Source organism: Leucopleurus acutus (genome assembly GCF_964270905.1).
Source record: "Leucopleurus acutus genome assembly, chromosome: 19".
Lineage (NCBI taxonomy): Eukaryota > Metazoa > Chordata > Mammalia > Artiodactyla > Delphinidae > Leucopleurus > Leucopleurus acutus.
The window spans coordinates 15,035,827-15,056,810 of NC_139161.1; the positions used below are offsets into that span (position 1 = coordinate 15,035,827).

Consider the following 20,984-nt stretch of genomic DNA (forward strand, 5'->3'; position numbering starts at 1 on the left):
CCCTGTTAGAAGATTAAATGGTTTATAGACTCTTGTCTTTCCCAAAGGCTAATTTTCCCTTTCAGGTCTTGTGGAGGAACTTTGTTGTATATTAGCCACTGTTTGTGCTTTCAAATTTTTAGACAGATTTACCAACTAAAGCTGGTTTATATAAAAACCAGATCTGTGTACTGATCTGGAGCTACTTTAACAAGTAGTGATCTGCTTTAAAAAACGACAGCTAGACTACTCCAAAATGTATAAATCAGTTTTCTAGCAGACAAAGACATCCAGTTTGAGTACTGCATTTTAAAATTTTAGGGTACTTTGCAAAAGAGCTGGCTGGAGGCGAGAGGATCACCTCATACAACTAAAGCTTACAATCTACCCTAATATTTATATATAGGCAGTTATGTGCATGCAACTTTATTTCTGGATGTTCGATTTACCTAAAAAGAAAGAAATTTTATCTTGGAAAAATAAAACAATGACCAGTGAGATAGAAAAGACTGATGGAAATATTCCCTTGTAAATGTGAGAGCTAGCCAGGCAATGATCAAGATGACTAAGCAACCTCAGGGATGTATGACTCAGTAGGCTAATGCAAGATTATTAGCTTCATGACATACAACTTAGCCATCTTCAGAAAGGATTCATTGTTTTGGAAAAGTAGGGGACTCACAAATGGCATGAAACACTGATTTTATTTGATAAAAATTCAATTTTTTGCTTTGACAAAGCCAAGTGAACTTTGTCAGGGTCAATTTCACATCAGTTCTGCCAATGAGTCAGACCATCATTTGCACATACGCCCCAACCTAGTATCTATTAAAGCAGCTATTAATTAAATCCAATGCCTGTGAATGGCCATTTATGTAATGGGATTTAGTAAAAGTCCTAAGGAAACCAACACATATTGAGAAATGAAGTTTTAATTAGGAATGTCTAATCTCTTTAAGCAGAATACTGTGATGATGATTTCACATCAGGCAGGTTCCAGAGTCTTATCAATAATAATCTGTTGTTAATTTACCCCAAGTAGCTATTATTCAAAGTCATTATGCTATGATTTGCTTTGTGTATTTTTTTTTTTTTTTTTTGGCGGTACGCGGGCCTCTCCCTGTTGTGGCCTTTCCCGTTGCGGAGCACAGGCTCCGGACGCGCAGGCCCAGCGGCCATGGCTCACGGGCCCAGCCGCTCTGCAGCATGTGGGATCTTCCCGGACCGGGGCACAGACCCGTGTCCCCTGCATCGGCAGGCGCACTCTCAACCACTGCGCCGCCAGGGAAGCCCTGCTTTGTGTATTTTAACTTCCCCTGGTTGCATTTATATATTCTTTCTTCAGATTTATTACATTTATCCATAAAAACCAACATCCTCTTCTTCCCTTTTACTGGACAGTAAACAGTTTCTTTCTTTATCTGGGTAAAAAGAGATTCCATTAAGGTGGTCAGAGAGAGTGAGAGGTTTCAGGTCTAGCATGACTCCACATTTACACAAGGTGATTAAATTAAAAATGGACCCTGAAAATAATTTTAAAAACTTGACTTAAAAACTTTAAGATTTCAAATTAATATCTGTCAAGGACATTAGGCTTTGGGACTTAAAAGGCACATGTAGTAGGTTAACTAGCTGTATACTCTGCATTAGGACACAATCTACTGTAACTATTTTGTCATTAGAGCTCAAGCTCTTGGATGGTTGACAGCTAGAAATCTACTGACTTGCTGCACTAAGATCCTGGACAGTGCACTTATGTGACCTCCTCCCCACTGTTGGGCTGGGTCTCTGGAAACATCAATTTTGGGAGAACAGTTGTTCAAAACAGCTGTCTTGAGAAGTAAAAAAAAAAAAAAAAAAAAAGACTTTTTACTAATGAGGCAAATGTTAATGTTAATACTGAACTTGAAGATCCAAACTGTAGCTCATGGGTTACCTCAGCAACTTCTGCTTCAGCAGTCAAAAGACTATTATTATGATCAAACAACTGCAGTTATTATTAAGATAACTGTTAAATGAACTATGCCTGTACTATTAAACCATGTTCATGAATAACTTCTAACCAACTCTCAAACTACACTTTTCCACATTTCTGTAAACAGGCTCCGTGATCCTTAAAGGCATAAAACTTATCTTCAGTTACAATGGTATCCTCTAAACCAGTCTTTCTTAGTGTGATATTGGGACCCCTGGGGCTTCTCAAGACACTTTTGCGGGTCCACAAAGGCAAAACTATTTTCATAATATTAAGAGAGTATTTGTCTTTTTCCACTCTTATTCTCTCACAAGGGTAGGGTGGAATTTTCCAGAGCTTACATTAACACTTAATGTGTCTACTATTAAAAAAAAAAAAAAGAATAGGTATTTTAACAATTTATCAGTTTTAATTTAATATGGTAAATATCAATCAATACAACTCATATAACACAAGCTTTTTAGGGTCCTCAATAATTTTTTAAGGTGGAAAGAGGTCCTGGGCTCAAAAAGTTTGAGAACCACAGCTCTGAACAAAATAGTGCAGGACTGCCTGTATGAAGGGCCCAATAAATGCTTGCCATCTCTTCATATATCACAGTGATTTTACTTCAGATAATCTCTGTACTTGAAATCAGTCAGTTAATTTAGTACCCACTGGATATACTACAGTGTACATGACCATTAACTACGTTCTTCTGAAGATCCAGGGTCATTTAAAACCGGAATTGTGATTTAAAAACTATTTCATAGGACTTGTTTGAGTTATACTTTAAAATACAGAAAGATATACCTCTAATGTAGAAAGAGATACCTTAATGTACACTAAAAAAGTTTTCAATCACTTTATTACTTTTTTGGGGTAAAGTTGTTTTACTTCAATCATAACCAGAGTTAGCAGAAGATATAAAACTGAAATATGACTGCAATTTGTATGTTCCTTAAAATAAAAGTAGAAAACATGATGTGACATGATTTTTTAAAATTATACCAGGAAAACAATATGATTCTGTTTCTATAGTAAAGTGTACTGTTTTGGATATAATAACCACAAATTATAAAGGCTTGCCAAACAGGTCTACAGAAACACAAGGAAAATCTGTCCAAGTTTGCTTTCCTTTCTTGTTAATGTCTAAGCTACAGAGTTCATTTGTAAATAGTAATCAAGACAACATGTTTTTGAGGGAAGGTTATTGTCTAGGGCTTCAAAGTTCTAAATAAAAGTATGCTAATTTTAGAAGATAAAATACTTAGTAAACACCCTGTGTCTTATGGATTAATACACTCAACTGGATGGCATGTTCCAACCCTTTGGACTACTAAAAGAAAACTTATTGAAAGAAAAGACAGCTTTAAGGAACTGAAACACTAATACCATAGCACACTCATCAACGGACAAACTCCATCTTTAAGTATTAATGTAAGCAGTAAGTTGAAACCCTATCTGCAAGGGATATGAAATTAGTTTTGTTAGGAATGCATTATTCAGGTGGAGAGCTTCCTAAAGATTTAGGTATGCTTTGGAAAAATCTTTGGAGGCACTTTGGTTTTACTGAATGTTTAGGCTGAAGCTCAGTGAAATGGAAAAGATTTTCGTTGTATTCTATACACAGCTGATATCTATGTGTAAACAGCAAGCTTACCAGAATGTATCTGTCGAAGACCTTACTAAAATCTTTAGATACTGGAAGTAGACATGTGTCATCAAGTATCAATAAAACCCAACATGAAGGGTTCTCAAACATACACAGCTGGAATCTGTCATTAATTTTGTTTTTGATGTAGTATAAAATCCATTATTCAATGACTAGCAAAGCAGAAAATAAACTCAACAATGTCAGTATGTTTTTCAGTAATGCAATGCAAGGTGATGCCAATGTGGCAGATTTTCAATCAAATCTGAAGGTCTATATAGATCAATAGTTATATCCCATCTTCTTTATTATGCCTTCTGGTCATGGCACAAATAATATACTTGGCCTTTGAATAAATTTATTCAGGCTTTGGACATGATCAGTATAGCAGCACTAAAGTAATACTTGACATAATTCCACTTTCTGGGATAAGCAACTAAGATGTGGCTAACTGAAGAAACGGCAAGCAGGATGGATAGGATTGGGAACTAAAACCATGACTGAGGCCATCAACTCACCACTGTTGATGGGAGGTATGGTAATTGTAGCAATACAACTAATTATTTTATGCTCCTAGTTTCTGAGCCATCAGTGAAAAACGGTCAGCATAATGACTTCCAGAATGGACAGCAGGCATGTTTGAGTCCCTTCCTGTGTGAGTTATGCATGTGGCACTACACAGATTAGAGTAGGGCACAGCACAAGGGGTGAGGAGAAGAGCAAAGCAAAGATGCAAATAATCTGTAAGATAAAATAAATAATGAACCTGATGTAGTAGAGCTATGGATTACTAGATACTAGAGAAAGCAGACCATCTGTTAAGACTATCACAGACAGTTTGGTTCACTTGAACAAACAAGAGGCACAAGCAGAGACACCAATAACAGGCCTCTCAACTAGACTGTGGTTATAACAAAATGAAAAGTCTTCAAAAACATCAGGTTCCTGACTGCAGAAGCATGTAGCATGCACAAAAAACAGGTGTCTGAATGGGAAAAGGATAAGTTGTTTAGATGTTGCCAGGACAGGACTAGAAGCACTAAAATTCTAAGAAAATAAAAGTACTGTATGTCACTAGAAATGGCCACTAGAATGTAAATGAAATGCATTCTCTAGTGAAACAAATTAGCAGCATCAAGTTCACCAGCAATAGGGCTAGGGCTGAAATTGGTCAACAATTACTTCTAAAATCCAGGACCTTAAAAAGGTTATTTCCCCCATCAACCCCAGCCCTTTCCACTTGTTTTCTTTCAGAATTTCAAGGAATCAATGCTTCCAACTGTTGGTAATTACACTGCCTTTCTATGATGATGAGTACAATGTATTTGTGTTCACCTTTCTCTCTAGATTCAGCAGAAATGAACTGGTTACATGCTCACTTAAGGGAGGCTTAAATAGGTGTGGAAATTGGAAACAAAGGAACTTTTTGCCTACTGCCCATTTCCATTTTCCCCTGGGCATCCCCATGCAAAGCCCTCTTGTGGTTCTAACCTCTTAAATCCTGTTGTGTGCGAGCACCGGCCATGCTCTGTCTTGGCATTCGAAGAGAAGTTCTCAAAGGTGTATGTCTCTGCTCATCCAGGTAAGCGAGGTCCTCCAAGTGGGTGGAGCTTGTGGCTGATAAGACAGAAGAGTTTAGTCAGAATACCTAAGTTTAGAAAACTGTCAGTTAGTCTGTATCTCCAGACTTTGGAATCAGAGCAGATACATTTACTGAGAATTTGCTTAACTCAAAGTCCTCATCAGTGTCTGGAACATGTGCCAGGAAAACATGTCAAGAGTTGTCTGTGGCTCCTTCACTACTATCAAATGCCTGAGCTTATAGAGAATACTAGCAACAAGTTGGCAAACACATTAGTACCTGACAACAAAGATTATTAGTTTTTGCTTCTTTTGGGTCACAAATCCCATCTGTATAAACATCAGTGGAGAAATCTGTTCCAAATTATATTAAGCTAGAAAAGAACCATGAAGCTCTATTTTCAACATTTCTCATTCACGGTAAAGAATGAAATATGAAAACATCCTAAAAACAATTTTCACATGTGTGTATATATATGTATATAATGGAAAGGCGGGCACCTGGGACAACGGACAGAGAATTGCCAAATAGCATTTAGGGAAATGCCAATGTCCATGAATTCCAAACAACGTGTTGTTGCTCTCTGAAGATGAAGGTCAAGTAACAGTGGCTTCCCACTGCGCCTATAAATCCTTTAACCCCTAACCTAGCCACGAAAGAGAAAGAGAAAACGGCAGAAGATGGGGGTAAAACGGCACTGCTACATACTGAGAGCTATTGAGTCCAAGAATCAGGAAGTGCTGAAGACAAAAAGCTTTTAACAAGAAAGAAAAAAACCCCCAAACTTCCATCAGAAAATGGTTATTTAGAGCTCATACGTGATTAATTAAACCGTTAATTCAATCTGTTGCCAACTATGTAAGATACTGTGCTGGGGGTTAGTTCAGTAATTCCATGACAATCATTTACTGAGAGACTCCTGTGCGCCAGGCTCTGTTCTTGGTGCCCTCGCTGGCTTCATTGCTAGTCTACCTCTGGGACATTTTGGAGTGGGTGAAATGAAGCAAACTGAGATCACTCTTGGCTGCTGAGCTCCAGTGAAGCAACGTCCACATCCTCAGTCAAGGTAAGACATAACAATAACATAAAGAGGGCTACGATAAATGGCACAAAGTCAGTTACAAAGTGCTCCATGAGCTGAAAAAGAGAGAGAAAAGATGGAGAAAATCGAAGAGAGGGAGAGGAGGAGAGAAAAGAATAAGAACAAGTGCAAGAGACGTATATTCCCCTCACCCTTCAATTACTCCAATTGTCTTATTTACCTGTATCTACTGGAAACCCACACAAAAGGAATTTATCCAAATTATACATATAGTTTCTATAAGGAAATAAAAGTCTTTGAAAGCTAGTCCAGGGAACTTAAACCAAGAAAGGGAAGCCAAATGACACATGACACACCAGAGAGAGGAAGAGAACAACTATCAGAAGAATAAAAGATAATCTCGATTTCTGCATTCTGAAATTAAAACTATAAAGAATAGATAACTTTCTAATCTCTTATTTAAAAACACTGGGGGGCTTCCCTGGTGGCGCAGTGGTTGAGAGTCCACCTGCCAATGCAGGGTACATGGGTTCGTGCCCTGGTCCGGGAAGATCCCACATGCTGCAGAGCGGCTGGGCCCGTGAGCCATGGCCGCTGGGCCTGCGCGTCCGGAGCCTGTGCTCCGCAACGGGAGAGGCCACAACAGTGAGAGGCCCGCGTACCGCAAAAAAAAAAAAAAAAAAAAAAAACCCACATAAAAACACTGGGGACAATTACACCATCCCCACTGGTTCTAATTTGGTTCTGTGAATTAGTTCTTTCTTATGTTTCATACAATCCCTCCTGTTTTAACCAAAGTCTATTTTCTTTTGCTAGGTTCTTTATCCATATGTGTGTAGCTACCAAAAAAAAAAAAAAAAAAAGGTGGGGGGTGGGCAGCCCCCAGAAGTCCTGTCCCCACAGAGCCCTCCTTGGAGCTCAGAAATATTAGCATCAGTTGAGCATGGCCCCGTCACAGAGATGTTTGTTTCAGCTTTGTGGGGCCTCTCCCCCAAGCTTCTATGGTTTAATCATCCCAACCTCTTCTCGTTTACAGGCTCAGAAGTGGTAGCTGCTTCCTGAAGTTGCTAAGTCCATGATATCTCAGTGTTCTCTTTTACCTTTTCAGTTCTTTAAAACCTAGTTAACAATTCTTTATATATAACATCTTCTGTTAAAATATCTGTGTGGTTTCTGTCTCCTGGCTAGCCCCTGGCTGAGATAGCATAGAAAATAACTGAACAGCAATTCTTTTACTACGTGATGTTGATAATAAAGCAATATCACAGAACGCAGATGTAAAAGACGTTTTAAAGGCCATCTAGACTAGAGGTCAGCAAACTATGGCCTGTGGATGAAATCTGGCCTGTCGCATAAAGTTTTACTGGAACACAGCCTTGCCTCTTTGTTTAAATAGCTGTTTACCATAGAGTTGAATAGTTTCGACACAGACCATATGGCCTGCAAAGCCTAAAATACTAGCTGACCCCAATCTAGTCAAATCCCCTCCTTTCACAGTTTAGGAGACAGTGAAGTCATTTATCTACAGTGACTCACTTATTCACTGGAGAGCCAGGCCTGGAAACCAGCTATCTTAACTGTCAATCCAGTGAGCACTGTTTGCATTGTACCCTCCTCTCCTTTTAAACCTAAACAAATCTAATTCTTTCTTAAAAAGCTTATTTTTCATTCCTTCTTCATCTTTGTCACTTTCCCTCAATTCTCTGTTTTTTATGGTTTCAAAGAGCAGTGATCAAACTTGGGCAATAAAGGCCTTGCCAATGCACAGTAAGGTGCCCTGCATGTCACAGACCAATACATCTCTGCACTTCAAAATTTTCTGCAGAAGAAACAAAAGAACAAACAAAAGTCCAAATCTGTTATTTTTTTAATAAGAAAAATACTTATAAGGTACTTTTTAAGCTGATAAACTGAAGAGTAATATGAAAAGACCAATGACAATGAGAATTTTTTATTTTCTTTTATTCACATTAAAACAAAATTCAAATAAAAACTGTAACAGCTGGATGAGTGATAGAAATTTCTGGTTATCATTATGGCAATATTAATGGTACATTATATGATTTTAAAGCAAGGTTCTAGCAGGGTACTTTTACTAAAATGGTTCTATGTGCTAACACACTAAGATGGTTTGATATGTTTTAATAAAAAGAGAATATATATTTCATTAACAGTAGGCAGAATGATATAGAAATACACAACATGAAGTGGAGCAAAAAGCTTTGTTAAAAAAAGAAGCCTAAAGTCTTTCCTTTTTATACGTTATATCCATCTATGAATCTTTTAAAGATTAAACTATGGGAGATCTATACTTGGAGTATAGATTTAAGTTAAATAGCAGTTACATAATCCATTTTAATTTCTTTGTATTAAAAAAATCTTCTGGCACAGCCTTCGTTTCACAGGTTCAACTTCTTATATTAAATGAAGAGCTACTGACAGCTTTTATAAAACGTAAATGTTTACTGTGAACTTAACAAGTTTTACTAAACTAAGCTTTACCATAGTAATTCCTAGAAAAATGAACATCAGTTGTTCTACTGCTTTTTTTCACAAAACCAAGAAATGTAGTAAAATATATTTTGGAATCAGCACATTTCTCAATTCAGATAAATGACATTAGAAGAAAAAGAAAAAATATTGCAATAACCGAACTGAAAAACAGGTCATTCCTTTACAAGTCCAAATACTCACAGGCAAACTGAACTAAGGAAAAGCAGAGATATTCAATATCAAGCACTATAGCTCTGAACCAGCCAATGGGGAACTACTGCTTTATTCTAGACTGCAACTGATTTATGGTTAGTGTTACCTAAGTCTCTTAAAACATTCATTCTTTTTCTTATTTTGGCAATAATATCTTTTTCTCTGATCTCTGAATCTATCACTATTTTATCAAATAATCCAAAATAATTTCTTTACTGCCTCTTTTCCTTATTAAATTGTTTTCCTTAGTCTTATTTTCAGTTTCTTTCTGCTTCATCATTTTCAAAATTCTTGTCCCTTCAAATATAGTATTTAAAGACTTGGCAGACAAATACTGGAAAGATCAGCCAGGAGATCTGAAATTCTATGCGCTGTGGCCTTTGTTTCACTAATTGTACGTAGTTGTACTCTCCGGCGTAGTCACATGAATCTTTTCTATTTGCAAGCCAATTTCTGAGAAAAAGTCTTTGTCATACTTTGCCAAACATCTCACTCATTGTCAAAATTTGCTCAGGCTACACTTTTTCTGCTTCCCTGATAGATCCCCCAGGCAGAATTAATTGCTTCTCCCTTTCAGCAACCATACACATATATGGCTAATTAGAACTTGTGTTATTCAGCTAATTGTTTACATGTCTGTCTTCCCTTACTAGATTATGGTAGGTTCTTGAGGGCAACTAGGAAATGTCTGATTCTTCTTTGATAACTACATTCCTTTAGAGTAAATCAGAGTGCCCTGCACGTAATGCTCAATACAGAACTAAATTCCAGGCTAGTCCTACTTAGATTTAGAAATCTGTCTGGCTCTATCCTCACCTTCCTCATTGCTCTGCTTAATGTTTAACAGACATCACTATGGTAATATGCTTGGCTCCAATGATATTCATAAAATCTTTCTTCAGGTACTGCTGATCCTTTACTTTTTTCTATAACACATATCACTTTCTACTGTATTGAATACTATATAAATTACTTATTTATTCTGTTTATTTTACTTTCCCTGGTGGGAATGTAAGTTCCACGAGGGTGAGAATCTTTGTTTTGTTTATTGATGATTCTCAAGTGCTTAGAAGAGTGCCTGGCATATATAGCATATGCTCAATAAGTGCTATTCTAATGACTAAATAATTGTATTTAACATACACGTTGTGTTTTGCCTATATTTAAACAATCAATGAATAACAAATTAGGTTTTGTCTCATTGGGTTATCTGAAAGCTAAGGATGAAGGAGGTGGCTATAACAACAATGCCTTGTACATCATCATCCCATAAAAACACCAGTGATAGATCTATAGGGACACATATATTCCCACCTTGTAGCGCTACTCTTACTGTGAAATTGTCCTGGCAATTTTTTTGAGATAATTCTGTCAAATTAAATCAATACTATAATATTTAATGAACACTTTCTAGATACAAATATAAGAATTAATCAGGTAAGTTGAAGTGAACTGATGAAATAGGAAAAACAAGTCAACAATAAAAAGTTTTATGTAAAAAGAAAATGCTTTAAAAAAGTAAGCCCATAAAATCTATGTCATTAAAAAATCCTTGTTTTCAGAGAAGGAAGAGGGAAGTGGAAAAAGGGAGCATATATTTTTCTGAGATTTCATCAGATTGGAACAGCTGACTCATTTACAGAACATTTAACTGACATACTTTTTGAATTTAATACACAAGTGGGCAGGAAGAAATCCAGCAGATGACATTTGGTACAAAACATTCCAGAGGCAACTCTGTATTACAGAGTTTGGAATCAGTTTAAATTGTTTCTTCTTATATCGGTTGCCACTAATGCAAACAGATTTTAGTAGCACAACTGCCATTCTGGCTGACCTGAGCAGGGAGCCTGGAATGACACTTTATGTTTGCTACAGCCTGGGCAAGAAGCCACTCTGCTGTTCTTACACCCTTGATTCATAAAGCCAACATTCTGACTGCAGAAAAGCCCATTTCTGATTTTACTCTTTTTGGTAAAATCTTTATTACAGTTTCCGATTGGATTCATTTAAATCCCCCAGGATTCCCATTTTGCATTTACCTGATTCTTAAGATCCTTCTCTTAGGAAAATGTGCAGCACCAAACATTAAGAAGCAGATGGTGAGAGTTTATATTTTAACTGACTTCTGTTGTTTGCATGTTTCCCTGATAGACTCTTCATTTTCACACAAAGCACTGAGGACAGCTGTTGTAAGTGAACATTTCCTGCTTCTCATATCCCTCCAATTCATTGCCAATCTCATTTTAAGACATCAAGGATGACCACAGACAGCCTACTCTGATCATTTCTGCCATGCAACCACAAGTCCACAAGGGTTCTCTGCTTCCTTCCAACACAACAGGCTTAAAAATATGCAATAGTGATTTACATTTTGAGAACAATAAAAGACAGTTTTTATTTTTTCATATTTTACGATTTTAATTTAAAGGTGCATAAACTTCTAAATTTCTATTCAGAAAACTGAGCTGCTCCAGGAAAAACCCAACCTTTAATGCTAGACTGCCAAAACTCACCTTTAATCACTTCATCATTCAAGATAAAAGTTTGTATGTTTTCAGTAAATAGTACTATTTTCATTTGTGGTATATGGAGCTTTTAATTGGTACATTAACTTTAGACTTCACTTGTTTAAGAATCTTTATGTTGCTAAAGGTATATAGCTAAATCTAACTGACCAATATATTTATTCAATCAGACCTACTTTTGTAATCAATAAAAAGTACATGATTGTTTAAAAAATTTCATTACATATGTTACTTCAATACACTGTAGTGAGTTAAAATCTCAGAAAATATTAAAAAAATAAATCACCATAAACATTTTATATGTGCTGACTCCATTCCCTGAAAATAGAAGTGTTATAAAAGCCACATATCCTTTCCAATTCTCTTTAAAATCAAGTATTATGGAATAACACAGTTTTACTCTTCAGAGTTCAATCCAGCATCAGCCTCATATAATTCCTGGACAATTTCCTGGTTGTGACAAATGTGGTCCTGTAAAGATGCCACAAAGCTCAAGCTAAAGAGGATGCTTCTCTTCCCCAGGTGGGGAGAAGTCTATAACACAGCAAGGACCAATTAAACAACTAATTCCCTAGGTTTTTAAAAATGTGATGAAAATGGTATTTTCATATCATTATTCAACATTAATTGGTCTCTAAAATAAATAATTATATCACTCATATTGAGATAAAGTTTAAAAAAGAAGGAAATTTAAAAGCTGAGTTTGAACAAAGCCTTTTATTACTGGCATTCATCACTCCCCAACCCCATTCATACACTTAGAACAATTTAATAAGTAAAATATACTGACTCTTTTCCCTATTTCAAACTCATCTCATATTTGAAATCATCAATCATTCCTGTTCACCAAGGAGATTTGAGTATTTGATCTTCCCCCAGCTTGGGGAACCACTTCTACGTACATTAGAAAGTAAAGGAAAACATATATATCTAGAGCTAAAATGAGAAGAGAGGACCCTCCTGAGCTAATACAATTTACTTTAAAAACTGATTTAGGTATCTAATCACTTAAGCTACTAGAGATTGTGGTCTTATCAAATATTTACACACATTATACAGTTAGCAGGTGAAAGTAATTTTGTCCTTCTACATTCTGGAAACACTTTCAACCTATAATCTATTAAATTTTGAAAATAATTGAGTCGTTTGGTTTACTTTCCTGCCTCTGTGTGAGGATCTGAAACGATGGTTTCCAGATACAGAACATGGTTACAGATACAGATACATGGTTTCCCATACAAACTACTCCTTGACCTATGACTTGCCCTGTAGGCAACAGAAGGTCTGTTTGTATTACATTCAACATTGACAAGAAATAATTCTCTGATGAAGTATTTTGTTCAACATAGTAAGTGCTCCTCCAACAGTATAAAATCCTATTCTCCAGGACAGATCTATTGAAGAAGCATGATCAGTACTGCTTAGGAATCTGAAAAATCTCTGCTAGCCAGAAAGGCCAGTGTTATGAGATGCCCACTGTGATAGACGAAAAACTAATCAATAATTAAGGTTTATCGGAATAACAATTTAGACTAATATTATGCCTTTTATTTATGTTTTAACATGAGGGAGGGTAGAAGGAAAAGAAGAAGGAAGAAAGCATTTAAGTATGTAAGGAAGTATTTTTCAGTACTTGAGTTAAAATAAACTTCAATAACAAAGAAAAATCAGTGTTTTATAATACTTGATATAAACAGTTTTACTTTCTGTTAAAATGATTTAAAAAAAAAATGGCACCAAAAGCATGGTCCACAGAAGAAAAATCTGATAAATTGATGTCATCAAATTTTTTGTGTTTCAGATGAATGGATAAAGAAGATGTGGTATATACATACAATGGAGTATTACTTAGCCATAAAAAAGAATGAAATAGTGCCATTTGCAGCAACATGGAAGGACCTAGAGATTATCATACTAAGTGAAGTAAGCCAGACAGAGAAAGACAAATATCATATGATACCACTTGTACGTGGAATCTAAAAAACGATACAAATGAACTCATTTACAAAACAGAAAGACTTACAGACATAGAAAACAAACTTATGGTTACCAAAGGGGAAAGGGAGGGGGGAGGGAAAAATTTGGAATTTGGGATAAACAGATACACGCTACTATATATAAAATAGATAACCAACAAGGACCTACAGGGTACTGTATTCAGTATCTTGTAATAACCTATAATGGAAAAGAATCTGAAAGAGCATACAAATATATATGTATAACTGAAACACCTTGCTGTACACCTGAAACATTGTAAATCAACTACACTTCAATAAAGGAATAAAAATTTAAAAAAATTTTGTGTTTCAAAATACATCAATAAGAAAACAAAAAGATAAGCAACAGAGTGGGAGAAAATATTTTACAAACACATCTCTGATAAGGATTCGTATGCAGAATATACAACAAATTCTAACAACTCAATAATAGGAAGACAGACAGCCCATAAAAAATAGTTATTTCACCAGAGAAGATATATGAATAGCTAATAAGCACACAAAAGAAACTCAACATCATTAGTCACTAGGAAAATGCAAATTAAAACCACAAGACAGCATTTCACATCTGCTAGAATAACCATAATAAGAGGTAAGACAATAACAAATGGTAGACGGGAGGTGGAGAAACAGGAGTCTCCACACACTGTGGGTGGTGCAGTCGCTTTGGAAAACGGTTTTGCAGTTTCTTAAAAAGTTAAACATAGATTTACCCTATGATCCAGCAATTCCAATCCTAGGTATCTATTCAAGAGAAATGAAAATATATATCCATTCAAAGACTGGCACAAGAATGTTCATAGCAGCAGTATTCACCAATAGCTAAAAAATGGAAAAAACCTCAATGTCCATCAACTTGGTGAATGGACAGATAAAATGAGGGAGAGACGTACAATGGAATACTATTTGCAAGAAAAAGGAACAAACTTCTGATACACCTTAAGTAAATCATCCAGTTCTTGAAGTTATTTGGATATTTTTAATCAACACTAAAAATAGGTATTTCTTCAAAGATCTAGTGATGTCACCTAGGACTGCTATTTTTTTTTTTTTTGCAGTATGCGGGCCTCTCTGTTGTGGCCTCTCCCGTTGCGGAGCACAGGCTCCGGACGCGCAGGCTCAGCGGCCATAGCTCGTCGGCCTAGCCGCTCCGCGGCACGTGGGATCTTCCCGGACCGGGGCACGAACCCGTGTCCCCTGCATCGGCAGGCGGACTCTCAACCACTGCGCCACCAGGGAAGCCCCTAGGACTGCTATTTTTAAACCAAAGACAAAGGAAAACCCTTCTAGAAAGACAAGAGCTTAAATATATACTTTATATGTATTTTAAGTTGAGGTATAATTTATATACATAGTGTACATAAATCTTAAGTATTTAGCTCAATAAATTTTTATCTATGTATACACCCATGCAACCACCATTCAGATCAATATATAGAAGGCTCCCTTAATTGATACTCCCACCAAAGGTAACCACTACTTTAGTTATTCACCACAGAAGTGCCATAGTTTTGTCTGTCTTTCTGAACTTTATATAAATATACATACTTCATATAGTGTGCACTCTCCACGATGTTGTCTACAGCAGTAGTACATTCGTTTTCATTGTTGTACACAATTCATCAAGACTGCTGATGGACATGTGGATTAATTTCAGCTTTTGGGTATTATAACTAAAACTGATATGAGCATTCTTATATTTGCCTTTTGGTGAATATAAGGACTTATTTTTGATGGCTAGTCTATGCAGGAGTGGAATCGCTAGGTTTTAGATAACATGCACATATAGCTTTATACACCTTTAACAGATCTTGCCAAGCAGCTTTACAAAGTGGTAATGCCAATTTATTAATATACCCCCATCAGCGATGTATGACAATTCCAATTGCATCACATCCTCATGAACACTTGGCATTGCCGTTCCTTTTAATTTTTTTAGGTATGGGTATAATGGTATTTCATTGTCAAGAACTGTGAAGGATCTGATATTTTATCCTACTTGTAAGCTAACAAGCCTGGATGCTTGAGGAAGAAGACATGAGACATCTAGGTCATAAATGAAAGACAGTTTATTACTCAGAGGAGTAACAGTAGCCAGAGTATCGACATTGTGTCAGTTATGAGCCCCAATTCCCACAGGGTCATACAAAGAGGGCTCGGTGAAACTCGCACGTGCAGATGGTTGTATTGCAAGAGAGACCCTCTGTGCCTATAGACTAGTTTGCATTTTCTAGGATTTTATATAAATGTAATCATACAGTATGTACTTTTTAAAACTCTGGCTTCTTTCACTCAGCATTAACTATTCTGAGATTCATACATGTTGTTGCAGTATCAGTTCATTCTTTTTACTGCTGGGTAGTATTCACTGTAAAGATATGCTTAATTTGTTTATCCATTCACCTGTTGATGGGCATTTGGGATACTGACAATTTGTGGCCATTACAAATAAAGCTGCTATGATTTGTGTAAATCTGGGTAAGAACAGATGCTTTCATTTCTCTTGTATAAATCTTATTGATTTTTGACCTCACATGTCTCTTACATATGTTATAATCACATGTAGCTATATAATATATATTATATTATGTATATAATATGAATATTGTATGTATAATATATTTTTTTTAAAGAATCATAATATTAACGTTTTACTAAGAAGAGGGGAAAGTGGCTTTTCCTTTTGTGTTTGAATCTGAATTTTTATTTTATATATATTATATAATATATATGAATCTTTAATTTCTAGAATATGTCAGCAGGAACCACTGGGCAAGGAGGTTATAGCTCGTTTCTTGTTTTGTTTTCTTCTTTATATCTCTCTGTATTAAAAAATCTAATAAATGTTATTTTTTAAGGTAAAAAAGAAGAAGATCTCTCAAGCCACTCTCTCAACTCTATTGATATAACCTGGCAATTCAATTCACTATAATTTTGCACAATACCAGAAGCTTTTAACTATTTTCTCTAACTCCAGGCTTTTGCCCTTCAGTCTATCTTATAAGGGATGGATACGTACAGTCATTCTTTTGAACTGCAAACGTGATAATATGGCTCCTGTTTAAACTCACTATCAACAAAGTAAACCCAACATAACATCAGAGTGCATAAGGTCTTTGGCATCCCTTTCAACATCATTTTCTACCATTCCTTCCATATACCCCAGGTCCTAGTCATGGAGAAATACCAAGTATATGCCAAGTTTTTTAACTTCTTGGTGCCTCCTTCCTCTTTCTTCTCTTAGTCCTTCTAGTGAACTCTTATTTGTCCTTCTCTGTGATGTTTTCTGTTCTTCTCTACCCTACTCTCCCCTTTGCACTTAGATGCTTCCTTCTCTGTGTTCCTATGGTACTTCATAAATTACTGTATTATAGCATTTATCACACTGTAGCCAAGTAGGTTACCAAAACAACAATGGATGTCAATTAGAATTCCCTCCTGTAATTCTCCCCAAAAATCCTAATATTTGCTTCAGTCACTGTTCCAATGGATATGCAAAAAGTTACCGAAGTACAATTGTAGCCACAAGTATGTTGACGACTGCAAACAGTGAAGTTGCTAAGTGGCAGTTTGCAGAAATATACCATGAGAGGCAGCTAAGAAGTCTGAAAAACTCACCAATTGAATAATTCCCTAGAAGTTGACCACAAGTTAAAAGATTTTATTAAGTAACTAGAATAACAGTGCTTACAAGATAAAATTCTAAATAGACAAAAATCTTACAATCCATATAATGGAAGAATGTACTCTTCACCTGATAAAATACTGCTTGCTTTTTAAAGTTTTTTAAAAAACATCTTTCAAATTATACTTTTACCCGGTGATTAAAATACCTGGTATAGAAACCTGGGTTCTATACAGTCAATTTCTTCAATATCTATTAGTTAGAGAAATGTCTGATAACTTATTGATGCTTCTGACAGCTGCCTTATGCCAATTTCTGGAAAGCAACAGTGTTAGAAACCTTTTGAGACAGTGAGGGATGAATCATATCTGTCTAATTAGTCCTGTACAACTTTTTGTAAAACCTAAAGTTAGTTTTTGCATAGGGTAAAATAATGAACCTTTACAGACACTTACTCTCAAGAAGGGAAAAGTATTTTATAATCTCTTTAGTGAACTAAAAAGAGAACAAAAGAAGCTTATACCTCTGTTTCCTACTAAGTGCTCAGTGATTTTCTCAAATAACAGAGCCAGAATTCTCTTAGAAATCACTGCAGCTTGGTTAAGAAGTAAACTGGGATGTACCATTAAGGCTGGTAGCTATATTTTCCATTTTTATGTAAGCAAGGATTTAAATGCTTCTCTTTTGGATAGATTGAATTTGCCTAGCAATTTCTCATAAGTTATAGCAGTCTAGGATTCTAAAAATGATGTCATGGTTGGGGATCATCATATTTAAAAGAACCCAGGAGAGAAAGTTTTCTGTCATTATATAAAAGTGAATAATCTTGAAAAATTAATATTAAAATCTTTTGCAGTTACTGATCTTCCAGATGAGCCATGCTCCTCGTAATCACATCTGATGACAGATGCTGATGGTCTCCAGAGGACAGAACAAAGAGTAATGGTTTAGAAAAGGTACAGAAGGGAGATGGGAAAGGCAAGAAGCATCACACCATCATCTGCGTAACATAAATAATTACATCTGGAAAGAGCTCTTGACTACAATAAGTATTTTATTATCTTGTGTCAGTGAGATAAACCCATCCTGACACTCATCAGGCAAGTAAGAAAGACAAACATAACTTTGATTTTGTAGCATGGACAAAGTCCAGATGATGATGCATTTTGAAAATGTCAGAATGCCCAACCGTTCTGCAAAAGTCTTGGTCTGAATTATTAAACAGCAACTTAGCTGTATTAAAAATACCCCTTGACGTAGTTCTGAACAGCTGCTAAAGAATAATGGCTCCATATTCCAGCCACTTATTATCTGTATCATCCCCTTATGACTGAGACTGCTAGTAGTGTTTGAGTTATTCTTTAGCAATGTAGGTACCTGATGATTCTACTATGGTAAGATAGCCAGTGTACTGTGAAAATACTGAGCTCTTCGAATGGGGAAGTTGAATTCTTGCCTGCTTGTCACTCTCTCAAACTACAGGTGATGTTTCTGGTAATATAAATTCGACTGAAATATACTTCAATTTAATAATGTTTTTAAAATTTTATTTTGGCTGCACAGCGCAGCTTGTGGGATCTTAGCTCCCTGACCAGGGGTCGAACCCAGGCCCTTGGCAGTGAAAGCTCAGAATCCTAACCACTGGCCTGCCAGGGAATTCTCAAATAATGTTTTTTAAAACGAAAGTTTTTAAAACCTAAAATCTCAAAGTGAAATCATTTGAAAGACTTCTGACGTGAGAAAAGACTTTTAACAGCTTGACAATATACTTTATAGGTTCTCTTTTTGACTTAATGTGTTTTTATTTTATATTTTGGTTTTCTTTTAAGATTTTTTTTTGATGTGGACCTTTTTTTTTTAAAGTCTTTATTGAATTTGTTACAACATTGCTTCTGCTCTATGTTTTGGTTTTTTGGCCGGAGGCATGTGGGATCTTAGCTCCCTGAGCAGGGATCAAACCCGCAGCCCCTGCTTTGGTAGGTGAAGTCTTAACCACTGGACTGCAAGCGAACTCCCTATTTTATATTTATATTTTGGAAGCAGAACTAAACAATCACTTAAACAACACAAACCTTCCCCCAGGTTCAAAAAGATATACACATGTATATCACCCAAACATAAAAGAATAGCTTAGTTGAAGAAGATGAATGGAAAATTTGAATACTGTGAGAACAGAATTTATCTTCATTTCAATATATATGCCAATAAAATGGTGATTTAAAACAAATAAAACTTACCTGCTACTGAATTTGGCCGTGGCATAAGATAAAGAGGAATAGACTGTACTGACTGTGATAAAACTGTTTCCAAATTCCTCTCTGGGATCTTATTCAGACTATAGGTGGAAGCCGTCATGTTTTCATCTACTCGATATAAACAGGAATCCATGCTGGATTTTTGAGACTGCCAAGGCTTTATGTTTCCTCCAGATCCTAATTCTTTACTGCTTTCCCCAACGTATTTTGTGCGTTCCATGTTTTCAGAATAGCTTGTCAAGGTAGCTGAAGAAAAGAGTAAAGTGAATTAAAAAAGAAAACCAAACCTAGAGGTTAATCTGTTTACTACTCTCCAAATACATGACTAGATAATGACAATATCAGAAACATTATTTTTAAAAAGTTACTGATGATCTCATCTCCATCATGAAGTTTAAACAATTGAAACCAAAATATAACTCTCTCACACAGGTTCTCTCTCAAAGATTTACTTTTAACAACTCTATTTGAATGAATTAAATTCATATATCAGTGCCAAAGGACCTACAAATAGGGCCCATCAATGGTAAAAACTGTGGAATTTCATCAAAAGGGAATGTACATACTTTTCATGGATTGCTGGAGAGCCCCAGAGGTGTCAAAAGATCTTTATAGTCTTTTTACCCTATATTTTTCCTTCCTGGCCCTTTATATGAAACAAAGAATTAGAGAATATAGAAACATTCCCTAAGTAGATGCTAATATAGGAGAAAGAGTCTGTCTAAGTAAGGAAACACTACAAGGCCTCTGTTTTTAATTAAAAATTCAGTTCATATATTTATCTTTCAGTCATAAATAGCCCAACGGATCCTAACCTTTTTGCCACCAAACACAATGTTACACCTTCCCCAATGAGATTTTATGGGTTCTACAGCATACTGTATAATTTCTAAATATGTTCAGTGATAATATATAGGTGTAAATTTATATTACGTGTGTATGTGTCTGTGTGCGTTCTTTTTAAACAGATGCATGCTTCTTTTCCTAATTTCTGGAAATTGTCTTATTACTTTAAAATATATTTAAACATTTTTCTTTCTGTAAAATTTGACTGAAGTATAATTTCATTTGGTGTAAAGATGTGGTGATTCAGCTGGCTTTTAATTCTTAGCTAGAGGCTTGGAGTTCACACAGCTGCTAGGGTCAGTATGATGAAAGCTGGAGAATGTAAAACTTCTGTTTCCCGGAGGACTTGTCTACATGTAAAGTGTCTGTTAGTTAACCCTTTGCCTTTCATGGTTTTTTTTGGTGGTGTGTCCCAGCAGAAGTTTTTAATCCTTAGGTCCCAAATGAGAGCTGGCTAAGATCCACTTGTATCTGTGTGGTCTCACCCTGGTATATATTCCAGAAATAGACCCCTTTTCTCCAGATAAACCCTGAGCACATTCAGTAGGCTCCAAACATTGGAACACGACACCTTTAAAGGTCTGAGCAGGTAGTAATGGGTTTCACTATTTTCAATATTTCAAATAATTTGTAAGTAATAATATGTTTTCAAATAATTTATAAGTAATAATATGTTGACTAGTTACCTAAAACATCAAGCTTCTATAAACATAGTTGCAATTATATCAAGGGTGATAACATTAGTTATCTCACGCTGAACAGAAATTTTGGCATATATATATATATGTATACATATCATATGTGTATATATATATC

General features: G+C 35.8%; 1 protein-coding gene across 1 annotated transcript in view; it reads right to left on the minus strand.

Moving 5' to 3' along the window:
• The window catches only part of TANC2 (tetratricopeptide repeat, ankyrin repeat and coiled-coil containing 2), a gene marked incomplete at its 3' end in the record, with an annotated part of 353,474 nt that overhangs the window by 111,847 nt on the left and 220,643 nt on the right, over positions 1 to 20,984 (minus strand). The window contains exons 8-9 of the mRNA XM_082861750.1: positions 19,305 to 19,568; positions 5,079 to 5,204 (exon numbers count right to left, since the gene is read on the minus strand). Of these exons, the coding sequence (XP_082717876.1) occupies positions 5,079 to 5,204; positions 19,305 to 19,568 (390 nt within the window). The remainder of the gene's footprint in view (positions 1 to 5,078; positions 5,205 to 19,304; positions 19,569 to 20,984) is intronic.